General features: G+C 38.9%; 1 protein-coding gene across 1 annotated transcript in view; it reads right to left on the reverse strand.

Moving 5' to 3' along the window:
- Nucleotides 1-348: 348 nt before the first annotated feature.
- Nucleotides 349-12,572, reverse strand: part of XK (X-linked Kx blood group antigen, Kell and VPS13A binding protein) — a 45,251-nt gene continuing 33,027 nt past the window's right edge. Inside the window, exon 3 of the mRNA XM_004435050.3 lies at nucleotides 349-4,181. Within this exon, the coding sequence (XP_004435107.1) occupies nucleotides 3,355-4,181 (827 nt within the window). The 3' untranslated portion in view covers nucleotides 349-3,354. The remainder of the gene's footprint in view (nucleotides 4,182-12,572) is intronic.

Here is a 12,572-nt window from a genome sequence, read left to right on the forward strand (position 1 = left end):
AGCAGTATACCATTTATGTTTGTCTAGAAGAGATTTATATTGCCTCTTTTTTTGATTTGCACACAGCAATCAATAGATAGCTGAGCAGAATCTTAGAATCCAGCAGTGCAGCTTTAACAAATGGAGTAAATGCTTATAAAACAATCAAAGGAGAGTCCATGGACTCTTGGTGTCTTGCAAGGCAGAATCCTAGCACTCTCAAATTTCTCATCCTACGGAAGGAATTTCCAGGTGAGGTTACAAAACCATAATTAATCACAATAAAACCATTTTCAAATTTCTATTTTTAAAATAGTCCCTGAAGTCAAAAAGCCGTGAAAGGACTGCATAAGGAATGAAATGCAAGGAGAAATTGAAAAGTTAATTTATTATATGAAGAAACATAATATTTGAGTCAATGGCTGCAGAGAAGCAGCCTGCAAAAGCTCACATCCACAATTTATTGGCTAAGAAGTACTGACACATACACTCATAACCATGGCACTAATGTTCTAAGGTGGTTTCCAAGGAAATGCTGTATTTTACAATCAGTTTTAATGTTTATTTTCCCATTTACAAGGCTGAAAAGATTAAACCCACATTCATTTAAAGTCTAGCAGGATGAGGCATTCAAGTTGTAAAGCAGAATTATCAAAAGATGCTGCTATGTCCTTTATGAAAGATGATAGATACAAAAATGATAAACATTTGCCATCAAAAGCAATGTCTCAGATTTCAGTGGGTCTTTTTCCTCCAAGTACCACGTGTTTGAGTGCTAATTTTTGTAAACAACTTATGGTAAGAGAAGGGGCGACTGCTGAGTTCTCTGCAAGAGCAAAGACCATTTACAGTTGCCCTTCCATAAGGCCAAAGGCCAACATTATTCACTCAAGACACTCACGTGGGTGACTCTACTTGTTTCATTTCTAACAGTAAAAAAATAATAATAACCTGTTTATGGATTTGAATAACTATAATAACAACTCCTTAAATATGCATGGCATTTTAAAAATATTTTCAAAGCATTTTCACACCTATTATTTAATTTGATCTTTCTGACAACCTTGTGAGGTAGGCTGGGCAAGTATATCATCCAAATGTGGTGGGTGAGGAAACTGAGGCATAGAACAATGAAGTAACTTGCAGGGCTGGATAGGGAGATGCCAATCTCTATACTGCACTGTCTCTAGTAATGAAGAGAGAAAGTCTGAACATGTTTGATGATCTTATTTCGATATATTTTGAGGAAATACTTCACCTCCATCCAGCCAAATGATAGTGATTCAGTTGGAGCAGCAGTCATGACAAGTTATGGTATGTAATTAATTAAAGCACTGAAAGTTTTAGAAATTCAAATTATAACTGAAAAACACATTTTAACTCGCAACACGAGACGGACTTTGCTGGTTTGTTTGTCTTTAGGGCAACCTAGGTCTGCAGTCTGAACTATAATTTTGCCACTTCAGAGGTATAATATAAATAATTTTAAAACAAAAATTCTCGGTTCACCATGACTTAAATTTTCACCATGCAGAAGAAAAGCAGTGGTTTCTCTCTCCCAAGGTGAATGGACATACATGGCTCCAAAGCAGGGGTATCTGTATATCAAGGGTTAAAGATGACAAAATGTCCAATTTAGTTACCAAACCTCTTTGTCCTTACAAATATGGCTTATAATTAGGCTTTGGGAGTCTGACAGAGCATCCCTGTTTGGGTTGGGGTCACTCAAGATGCTTACCTATCTTCTACATTAAAATGATTTAAAATGTATTTGAAGGCTCAGATTTTGTAATGGGTCTTGAGACAAGCTTCCAAACCAAGACTGGGAAGTAAATACCAGTCTCTCCATCCCCGTCTAATTCTGACCACAACTCCTGCTCAAATTCACCATTTTTAACCTGTCCCCTGACAGACTGACTGTTAGAAACAGGATAGGTCAGAAAGTTCGGCCGTTACGGGTCTTTAGACTGTCAACCCTGATTGACCTGCAATGTCCAGCCTAGTCAGTGACAGGTCACCTGTTTCCAGGTATTTCATTATCAAGGTTTTTACGGAAAAAATAATGGCACCAGATCCAGGCATTTTCCCAAGACAACTAAGGATACACTACACAATCGTCTTATGAAACAAATAGGGTTCCAGGTTAGAGGAGAAATTATACTCAAGATGGAGATTATTAGGAGGATAAAATTGGGGATCTTGTTCAAATAAAAATGCATTCAGTTAAAGACAAAAATCTTCTGCTCATTTCATCTTTTTCTATAATTTAAAAGTTTCTGAAGTCAATATCTAACTTGGGGGGGGTGATACTTTTCCTTTAAATAATGAAAATTAAAATGTCCTATATACCTGTGCTAGGTGATAGATTTCTGTGGAGTTTTCTAGAAAAACAAGTTAACCAAGGTAACTCTTATCTAAAACTTTCCTGACACGCAAGGAAGAGGGGGCGTGAATACTATGAGTTTTATTTTCTTCTTTCTTAAGAAGGCAAATCCTAGAAAATTCTAGAAATTTCCCAGAATTGTAGGACATGACTGAACCTTGAAGAGGTTTAAGCCTACCTTCTAGTAGATTCACATCTTCAACCATCCCAAGAAGGTAAGAATTCTGCTTACAAAACTCTATATCATTTTGATGTTTTAACAACCCTCTTGATTCAGAATTTCTTCAACATATTGAAGGAACACAACTTCCCTAAAATTCTAGGGCTTCCACAACCAAATTTAGAATTCAATTTTACATCCATGTATCCTGGGGAACAAAGTCTCCAAATCTAGACTTTTGAATCAATTAGAGATAGCAGGCCAAAGTGGCTACAGTTGGTTATGTACAAAGAGCCCTAATGAGATGAAAATGGAACATCTGTGTATTCAAAAACCAAACTTGACAAGCCCTCTCTGAAAACTCTGATAGGAATGATGTTGCTGATGGTGAAACCCTGGGAACCTTCTTTGGTCATCAGGACAGCTCCTGGGTGAAAACTATGTTCAGGGAAAATAAAACTTTAGGCTACCTAGACCAGCAATCTAGAAAACCAGAAAACAAGAAAGACACTGTCTTCATTTTACCTGATGGATCTAACCAGCCCAACTCAGATATCATGGATACTTTGTCAGTGAAAAGGCCTGTAACACCTGGGAGACCATGGTCAACTGTGCATGGTGGTGCCTTAGGCTGCCCCTCCAACAGGCAGGGGTTTCCCTGACTTCTCCCCATAGTTCCCACATGCCCAAAAGCTCTCTAAAGGGGAGCAACTCACAAAGAGTTGAGAGCTAACTTCCTGCTTTGTTAACTGTGCAGGGCTCATCACTTGTATGAAGAACAGGGATCAACCCAGAAAACAATATGTCTGTGCCCCAAGAGACTCAGGTTCTATTAAGCAGAGCAGAGCTCATCGGCATTCAAGATCTGGCTGGGCATAGAACTTATTTTACTGCTAGAAGGTGTCTCATCTCTGTCTCCAGGTGACCTTAGATCCGTCTTCTCCACAGACTCACAGGATTTCTGCCGCCTGCAGTCACAGCAAACACACTTTAGCCACTCCTGAAGGCCTTCAGAAACACTGGTGGAAAAGAGCTTTTTGCAAGGATGGAAGAACTGATAGAACACGAGCATGAATAGAATGGCTGTGCAGTAGCCAATGAGCAACTGCAGAATCAACAGAGGTGCGCACACATACATATAGATGTTGGTCTTGTAAAGATACCACATGAGGAGGAGGAGGGCATTCTCAACGAATCTCAGCATGTAGTACACCAGTAGTTGGTACCAGTTCTGCGACTTGCTGATGAGGTCAGGGTTGTTGATTTTCAGCTGCACAGCTGACCAGCAGAACATGTTGATACCAGCATAGAGGAAGGTGAGGAAGCACAGCACGATGGTGGTGCCCACCCGACTGAGAGCCTTCTCGATGTTCTCAGGGAACGGGGAGCCACTGCACCAGAAGAGGATCCAGGGGTAAAAGAAGAAGCTGAGGAAGTTGATGAGTATGACCATCACCACCCAGGCCTTCAGGACGGAGGTAAAGAGGACCAGGACCACAACTCGAGTGGCAATCTCAAAGCTCCTCCAGAGGAAGATACAAACATAGGCCAGTGGCTTCACTTTTACAACGTATTCATCGTACTTGATCTTGATGGCTAGGATGTTGCAGCGCAAGGCTCCATACACAATGGATAAGAGAGAGAGGATCATAAAGATACCTGGGGAGAGAAGAGAATGAGTACTGTCAAGTCTCACCTCCACCAAGAATCCTACTGTGACAGACACTCTGTCAGTCCCCTGCCCATATTCCTTGGACGCTTCTGTTTTATGTACACAGGCTGACTTCTAGCTGTCAGTATCTGCTCACTGTGCCTGAGGGCTTTTTCCAGGGCTGCAGAAGGCTGCTCTGCCCAGGTGCCTGGCAGGCTTAAGTGCCAGGGAATTAGGACCCCTGGGAGAGCCCTCAATACCCCAATTCTAGCCCTGATAAGAGCTGGAATATAACTACCCTAGCTCCCCCACCCCTTGGGTAGAATAACTCTGAGGCATGTGTTCTATACTATTTCCCAGTGTTGCCTCATGGGATTACTTTCTAGTCACCCACGGTGACAGCTGTCTAATAATGCTCCCTTTATTGGCTGCCTCCCCTTCCCTGTCTCATTTTCCTTCTCCTATGTTTCTTACACCTTCCTCCAAAAACAAATGCATTCAGGGCTGGCCCCGTGGCTTAGCGGTTAAGTGTGTGTGCTCTGCTACTGGCGGCCCAGGTTCGGATCCCGGGCGCGCACCGACGCACCGCTTCTCCGGCCATGCTGAGGCCACGTCCCACATACAGCAACTAAAAGAATGTGCAACTATGACATACAACTATCTACTGGGGCTTTGGGGAAAAAAAAGGAGGAGGATTGGCAATAGATGTTAGCTCAGAGCCAGTCTTCCTCAGCAAAAAGAGGAGGATTAGCATGGATGTTAGCTCAGGGCTAATCTTCCTCACAAAACAAAAAAAAAAACCAGATGCACTCAAATCCTTGTCTCAGGATCTGTTTCAGGGTCAACTCAAACTAAAACACCTTCCTGACCCCATCTTGGTCCGTCTGAATATGTGTAGTTCTTTACATGGTTTTATAAGCTTTTTTAGCTTATAAGCTCCTGAAGAGTCAAGAGCAGCCATGTCTGATAATTCTTCTTGACGCCCCTCAACACACGCCACTAGTAGGTACACAAACAGAAGGCACTCAATAATAAATTGCTCAGTGAGTTCCTCTCTATCTGCAGGACCTTTTAAATTGATATGCTGACTATAGAATGCTCACTTTTCTTGACTCTTCAGTTATATTCTTAAATTCTGCAGAGAGCTGAAGAAATGAGAATCTCATTGGCACTGCGAGTCAATCTGTCTTGGGCTGAAAGGCCTTAGCATTTCAAGAAGTCTCAAGTCTAGCTGTTTATTTCTTAAAATGACTTATGGCTAATGGGTTTATCCAGTTTATAAGCAGCAGCAGTTTGGGGGGACAAGATGTGACTCACTTAAATGGAGCATAGTACCATGTTCTAGAGCATGACACTGTTGGCTGTGAGTTCTATTATCTAAGAAACGTGCTGCCAACCCATGAGTACAGACTGTGTGGTCAAAACTGAAATACAAGCACTTACTACAGGCTGCTACCACCTCCAAATATTGTAGCAAGGAGGGACAGGAGGCAGGGCTGGAGTTAGTAACTGACAGTCTGGCTCTGTTTTTACTCTTGTCTCGCCAGGCTACACTGGGGAAATGGCAATCTCTCTGGGTTCTGTTTTCTCATCCATAAAATTGAGATGATAATACCTTTCATACCTGCCTCTTAAAGTGCAGTGTCCATGTAACATAATTGTCTCTACCTAAATGTACAATTTAGGTGTGAAAATAAAGGTTTTTTTCTTATTATTTTATAACTGGAAATTTGTACCTTGTGACTCCCTTCACCCATTTCACCCACCCCCCAAGCCCTACCTCTGGCAACCATCAATCTGTTCTCTGTAGCTATGAACTTGATTTTTTTGGTTTTGTTTGTTGTTTTTTAGATTACACATATAAGTGAGCTCATACAGTATTTGTCTTTCTCTGTCTGACTTATTTCACTTCGAATAATGCCCTCAAAGTCCATCCATGTTGCTGCAAATGGCAAGATTTCATTCTTTTTTATGGCTGAATAATATTCCACTGTGTATATATACACCACATTTTCATTATCCATTCATCTGTTGATGGACACTTAGGTAGTTTCCATATCTTGGCTATTGTAAATACCACTGCAATGAACATGGGGTTGTATATATCTTTTCGAGTTACTGTGTTCATTTTCTTCAGATAAATACCCAGAAGTGAAACTGCTGGATCATGTGGTAGTTCTACGTTTAATTTTTTGAGGAAATTCCATGCCACAGGTGCTGCACCAATTTACATTCCCACCAACAGTACACAAGGGTTCCCTTTTCTCCACATCCTCTCTAACACGTGTTATTTCTTGTCTTTTTGATAATAGCCATTCTAACAGGTGTGAGGGTGATATCTCATTGTGATTTAGATTTGCATTTCCCTGATGATTAGTGATGTTGAGCATCTTTTCATGTACCTGTTGGCCATCTGTATGTCTTTTTGGGAAAAATATCTATTCAGATCCTCTGCCCACTTTTTAATCATATTGTTTTTTGTACTGAGTTGTATGAGTTCTTTATATATTTTGGATATTAACTCCTTATCAGATATATGATTTTCAAATATTTTCTCCCATTCAGTAGGTTGCCTTTTCATTTTGTTGATGGTTGATGGTACTGCATGGTGACTATAGTTAATAATACTGTGTTGCATATCTAAAAGTTGCTAAGAGAGTAGATCTTAAAAGTTCTCGTGATCTTAAAAGTTCTCACAAGAAAAATATTCTCTAACTATGAGTGGTGATTGATGTTAACTAGGTTTATTGTGGTGATCATTTTGCAATATATACAAATATAAAATCAGTATGTTGTACACCTAAAACTAATATAATGTTGTATGTCAATTATACTTCAATAAAAATAAATAAATAAAATAAAATGCATGGGAATAAAGGGATTTTTTTCTTATTTAAGTTCTGAATCAGTAGAAAAACATCTATATTTGGTGGGCATAAAAACTCTGAAGCCTTGCCACTTATTTGCCTGGGAGAAGCTCAATTTTACTCAAAGCATCAACTTTTCTCATAGTCTTTTGGCACTGACTTAAATCATGGATATCATTCACTGGAAAGACTGCCATCTAGTAATCATATTTAAAAGATAGAAATACTATCACAAGAGTAGACTGGAAAGTAATTAGACTGAGTTATCTTTCCTGAGAGGCAAATTCAGTGAAGCAATGCAAAGCAGTACATATTGACATTGGTCATATATTTTTATATGTGTGGTTAAAAATTTCTATACCTTAAGGATTCAGTATTGAATCCTTTTCTTTCAGTTCTAATGTTTTCTCCACTATAAGAAAAATGCTTCAAAGGCAGAAGATGAACTAAGCATAAATAAATAAAGTGTAAAGTATGTATTCATACATATACAGTATTTATATTATTATATTAATGGTATTTTAACTCTAAATTACTTATTACCTTTAACAATGCAATGACCCAAATAATTTTTTAAGCATATATTCATTTTCTCTTGTTAGATCAATTATTTCCAAATTATATCTTTTTCTTTATCAAGAGAATTAGCCAATTATTACCCAATTGGAGCAGCAATCAACCACTGAAGCCTTCAGAGAATACAAAGAAATTATCTTGAAATCACTGACTTCAATCATCACTCCCACTGTTGGGTGCTCACTGCATAATGTCACAGATAGAAAGGGGGCCAGGAAGAGAAATACACTTGAGAGACAAGAAGCTTGTACAAAATGCTTGGAATATACATTTCTACCTCTAGAATTAAGAAGTTATCTAATGAATGGCTAGGATGATGCTCATGCAAATACCTCCTTACTCAGATTTAAATGGAGAAAAGTTCCCTGATACCATTTCCCAAACTTATCTTCCCACAGTCAACACAAAAGAGGATCAGTTGGCAGTCCCGCCCATTTAAGTGGTACTTCATATAAGTCTAACATCCCCTAATAATCCTATTCTCACTTCCTGTGAGTGTGTGTGGGGGGAGGGAGGCATTTTGCTGTTTTCATCTTTTATTAGAAAGCAAGACATCACTTTAGGTAAAGCTAAAAAGAAGGCTTTGGCAATATTCCAAACACTTGCCACACTTATAAAGCTTCTTCCTACTCAATTCCAGCCAAATGACCTCCTTCCAAATGAACTCTCTTCCTACTTCACAGAGAAATTAACTGTTATTAGGCATGAATTTGCTCATTTCCCGACTTGACACCAAAAACTTAATCTCTGTGTTAAGTAATGGAGAACATTTTATTCCCCAGGATTCCACTTAGGAAGAGAATTCCATTTGTAGGACAAGGGGGAACAATTTCTTTGTTGCTTTGGAGAGATAATAAAGGCTCCTCCCAAGGTGGAGGATGGTAAATGGTTGTTCTCTGTAATGTGACTACTCTCTGTAGACCCTGGATCTTCAATAAAACGACTGAACTCATGAAATGCTTAGGTGGAATAGATTTTTCAAAAAAAATTAGTGAATCACTTCATGGGAGGAACTGAGGCAGCCTGAAGGAGTGCAGTGGCAGAAGGAAACTGGAGGAATTGAATTAGCACCGTACGCTACCGGAAATTGGAATTTTAACTAGATTTCTGAGGGACAGTATTTTTATCTTTTTATTTCTCAGATCAGTGGACAAAGTGTCTTTCTTACTGGAGCCAGAATCTCCACCTGTACTGTACTCTATCACCTGCCTCCTTCTCAAAAATCTGGTTCTATCAATTATCATCTTTCTCTTCTAAATTTTCAACTGCTCCTTCTATCTTGGCTCTTTTTCCTGAGTGTAAGAATATGCCTAAGTCAGCTGCATCTAAGAAACCATCCTTCACTGGCAAAACGTACATAATTGTTGAAGCTGTGGGACGGCTACATGGAGATTCATTATAACATCCTGTCAATTTTTTTGTATGTTGGAAAATTTCTAAAATAATAATGCTAAGGGGAAGGAAGAAGGGGAAGGAAGGAAGGAAGGGAGGAAGGGAGGAAGGGAGGAAGGGAGGAAGGGAGGAAGGGAGGGAGGGAGGGAGGGGAAAAGATAAGGGAGGGAGAGGGGAAGGAGCCCGCCTTTGACCTTGCACTTCTTTCTGTCTACTACTACACTCTCTTTGATACTTTTCAGTCAATCCTCTTGAGTTATCTCTAATCAAAACACTACCATTTGACTCCTCAACCCCTTGCAACCTGAATTCTGGTCTTGCTCCTTCCTAATCTCTCTGCAATATCTGATGTTGTTCATTCCCACCTTCTTGAAACTTTTCCTGTAGAACTGATCACATCATTTTCTCCTAATGATCTTTTCACTTTCCTTGCAGCCCCTTCTCAATTTCATTCATAGGCATATCTTTCTCTTCCACTCAGGAACCATGGTTTTATTTCCCCCTTCTATCCAAGGGCCTACCAGATTTCTCTTCCTAGATATCTTATAGGTGCCTGAAAAACAAAAGAACATGGACAGAAAAAAACTTATATATCCCTGAAAATCTCCTATTAACGTTTCCTCTAGCAGCCCATGACACCATCACCCAAGATCACCTTATCCAGAAATCTACATGTTAACTAGCACTCTTCACCTTCCTCTCCCATCACACCCAAATAGATCTCTAAGCTTTTACTACTCAGCGTGGCATGAGCAGTTGCATGGACCAGCAGCACTGATATTGACTGGGAGTTTGCTAGAAGTGCTCCACCTCAAACCCACTGAGTCAGAATTTGTATTTTAACAAGATTTTGCAGGTGATTTGTACACACATTAAAGTGTGAGAAGTACTCCTCCCTTTCTGGTTCTGTCACTTGTTAACTCTCCTATGGCTCTTGCCACAGGGTCCTAAGTCATTTGTTTCTCTGCCACCAGCCTTCCTCTTCTCTTTGTCTGCCTGGATAAACTCTACTTGTTCTTTAAGTTTCAGTTAAAATGTCACCTCATCAATGATGCCTTTCCTCAGCCTCTATGCCACTATATTCACTCAGTCGTGCTAAATGCTTCCAAGACTCTTCCAAGCTCAGTTAACTGCCACTCTATTGGGGTCTTATAGCCACCTACGCATACCTTTATCTCATCACTTGGTACCTTTGGTTTACTTGTCTATTACCTATTAGAGTGCAATCTCCTAGAGGTAGCTACTGTTTCGTACAGATTTTTTAAATATTTTCCAGTTTAATTGAGAAATAATTGACATACATCTTTCTAAGTTTAAGATGTACAGTATGATGGCTTGATTTACATATATTGTGCAACGATTACCACAATAGGTTTAGTTAACACCCATCATCTCATATAGATACAATAAAAAGAAAAGAAAAAAAACTCCTCCTTGTAACGAAAACTCTTAGGATCTACTCTCAACAATTTTCCTATTAATCATAAAGCAGTGTTAACTATAGTCATCATGTTGTACATTACATCCCTAGTACTTATTTATCTTATAACTGGAAGTTTGTACCCTTTTTTGTCACCGGCACCTAGCATAGTGACTGGCACAAAGTAGGTTATCGATATATGTATGCTGAATAAATGAATGAAAAATTGCACCATCTGTGAATTGCCTTTTTTCACCAGTGAATGAGGCATTTAAGCTCCGTATCTCTCACAGATATAACTGAAGTGAACAATGAGAACTCTCATTGCTACCACAAATATTGCTTTAGCTCTTTACTTTAACAGCTTTATTGAGATATAATTCACATACCATACAACTCACAATTTAAAGTGTACAACTCAATGTTTTTTTTAAGCAGACTCACAGATATGTACAACCACCACCAGAGTCAATTTTAGTACATTTTTATCACTTCAAAAAGAAACCCTGTTTCCTTTAGCTATCATTCCTCCAACCTCCTCGTCTCCTCCCCTCCCCCAGCCCTAAGCAACCACTAATCTACTTTCTGTCTCTATAGATTTCCCTATTCTGGACTTCCATATGAATGAAATAATATAACATGTGGTCTTTTGTGACTGGTTTCTTTCACTTATCATAATGTTTTCAAAGTTCATCTATATTGTAGCATGTTATCAGTCCTTCATTCCTTTTTATGGTCAAATAATATTCCATTGTATGGCTGTACTACATTTTGTGTATCTCATCACCATTTGATAGAAATTTGGGTTACTTCCGCCTTCTGGCTATTGTGAATAGTGCTGCTATGAACATTTGTGTACAAATATGTTTTCATTTCTCTTGTGTCTAGAGGAGTAGAATTGCTGGGTCATATGGTAACTCTATGTTTAATTGTTTGAGGAACTGCCAGACTGTTTTCCAAAGTAATTGTATCATTTTACATTCCCACCAGCAGTGTATGAGGGTTCCAACTTCTCCATATCCTCACCAATGTTTGTTATTATTATTAACTTGTATTTTTATTATCATTAACTTTTTGATTCTAGCCATCCTAGTGGGTGTGAAGTTGTATCTCATTGTGATTTTGATATGCATTTTCCTGATGACTAACGATGTCGAGCATCTTTTCATGTGCTTATTGGCCACCTGTATATCTTCTTTAGTTGTTTTTGGTTCTTAACTATGGAATAAATTCATAATATATTTCACAATGTCCCATATGTATCTCAAAAAGTTTGCCAGAATTCAAAGGCCAGATCTGCATAGACTAATTTAAGGACAATATATTAGCCTTACCCACAGCTATCAATGAGCATTTAAAATGAAAACAAAAATAGTACAATTCTATCTTCTCATGATTTTTTAATTCCCTAAAAAAAAGGCATCAAAAAGCAAAAAGAGGATTTCTGTGCTGGCAATGGCAAATTAGCTTGTTTTGGTCCAATATTTCTGCCAAGAAAAAGTGGACAAATATCTGTGGGAAGGCATCAGAGATCTACCAAAGCAATGAGCACTTCTGGGGCCAAGATCTCTAAGAGAAGAAAAGTCCCAAGAGAAAATTCTGAAGCTGCTTTTCCCCGCAAGACATCTGCCCGTATGATAGCGAGTGCTAACAGGCTAAGAATCTGAACACACCTTTCAGAAGTCTCTCAAAGCTGATGGGTGTGGGAGCAAATATTGACATTCTGGTCCTATAATGGTCCTGGTATATGTCTAAAGCTTTCTGGTGGGAATCCAAAGGACTAGACACTAGCAGTAAGGGTGACTAGAAATAGATAAGCCCTCACAAAGACAGGTATAGATTTCAACGAATTCAAGTTGTGATTGAATCAGGTTGATCTGTATCTAGTCCATAACTCATCCAGAACCTCAAAATATCTCTATTTTTCATACAAATATTTGATATTTAATTAAAAATAACATGGCATTCCAAACATTTTTATTTAAGTATAAAATGTATACAGAAAACTATTCACATCATATGGGTGAAGCTTGATGGATTATCACAAATTAAACACACCCATGTAGCCCCCTATCCAGGTCAAGAAGCACAGGAGTACCTGCACTCCCAGAAGCTCCCTTGTACTCTTCTCAATCACTTTCACA

This window comes from Ceratotherium simum, chromosome X (assembly GCF_057802395.1).
Source record: "Ceratotherium simum simum isolate JZ-2026a chromosome X, ASM5780239v1, whole genome shotgun sequence".
NCBI lineage: Eukaryota > Metazoa > Chordata > Mammalia > Perissodactyla > Rhinocerotidae > Ceratotherium > Ceratotherium simum.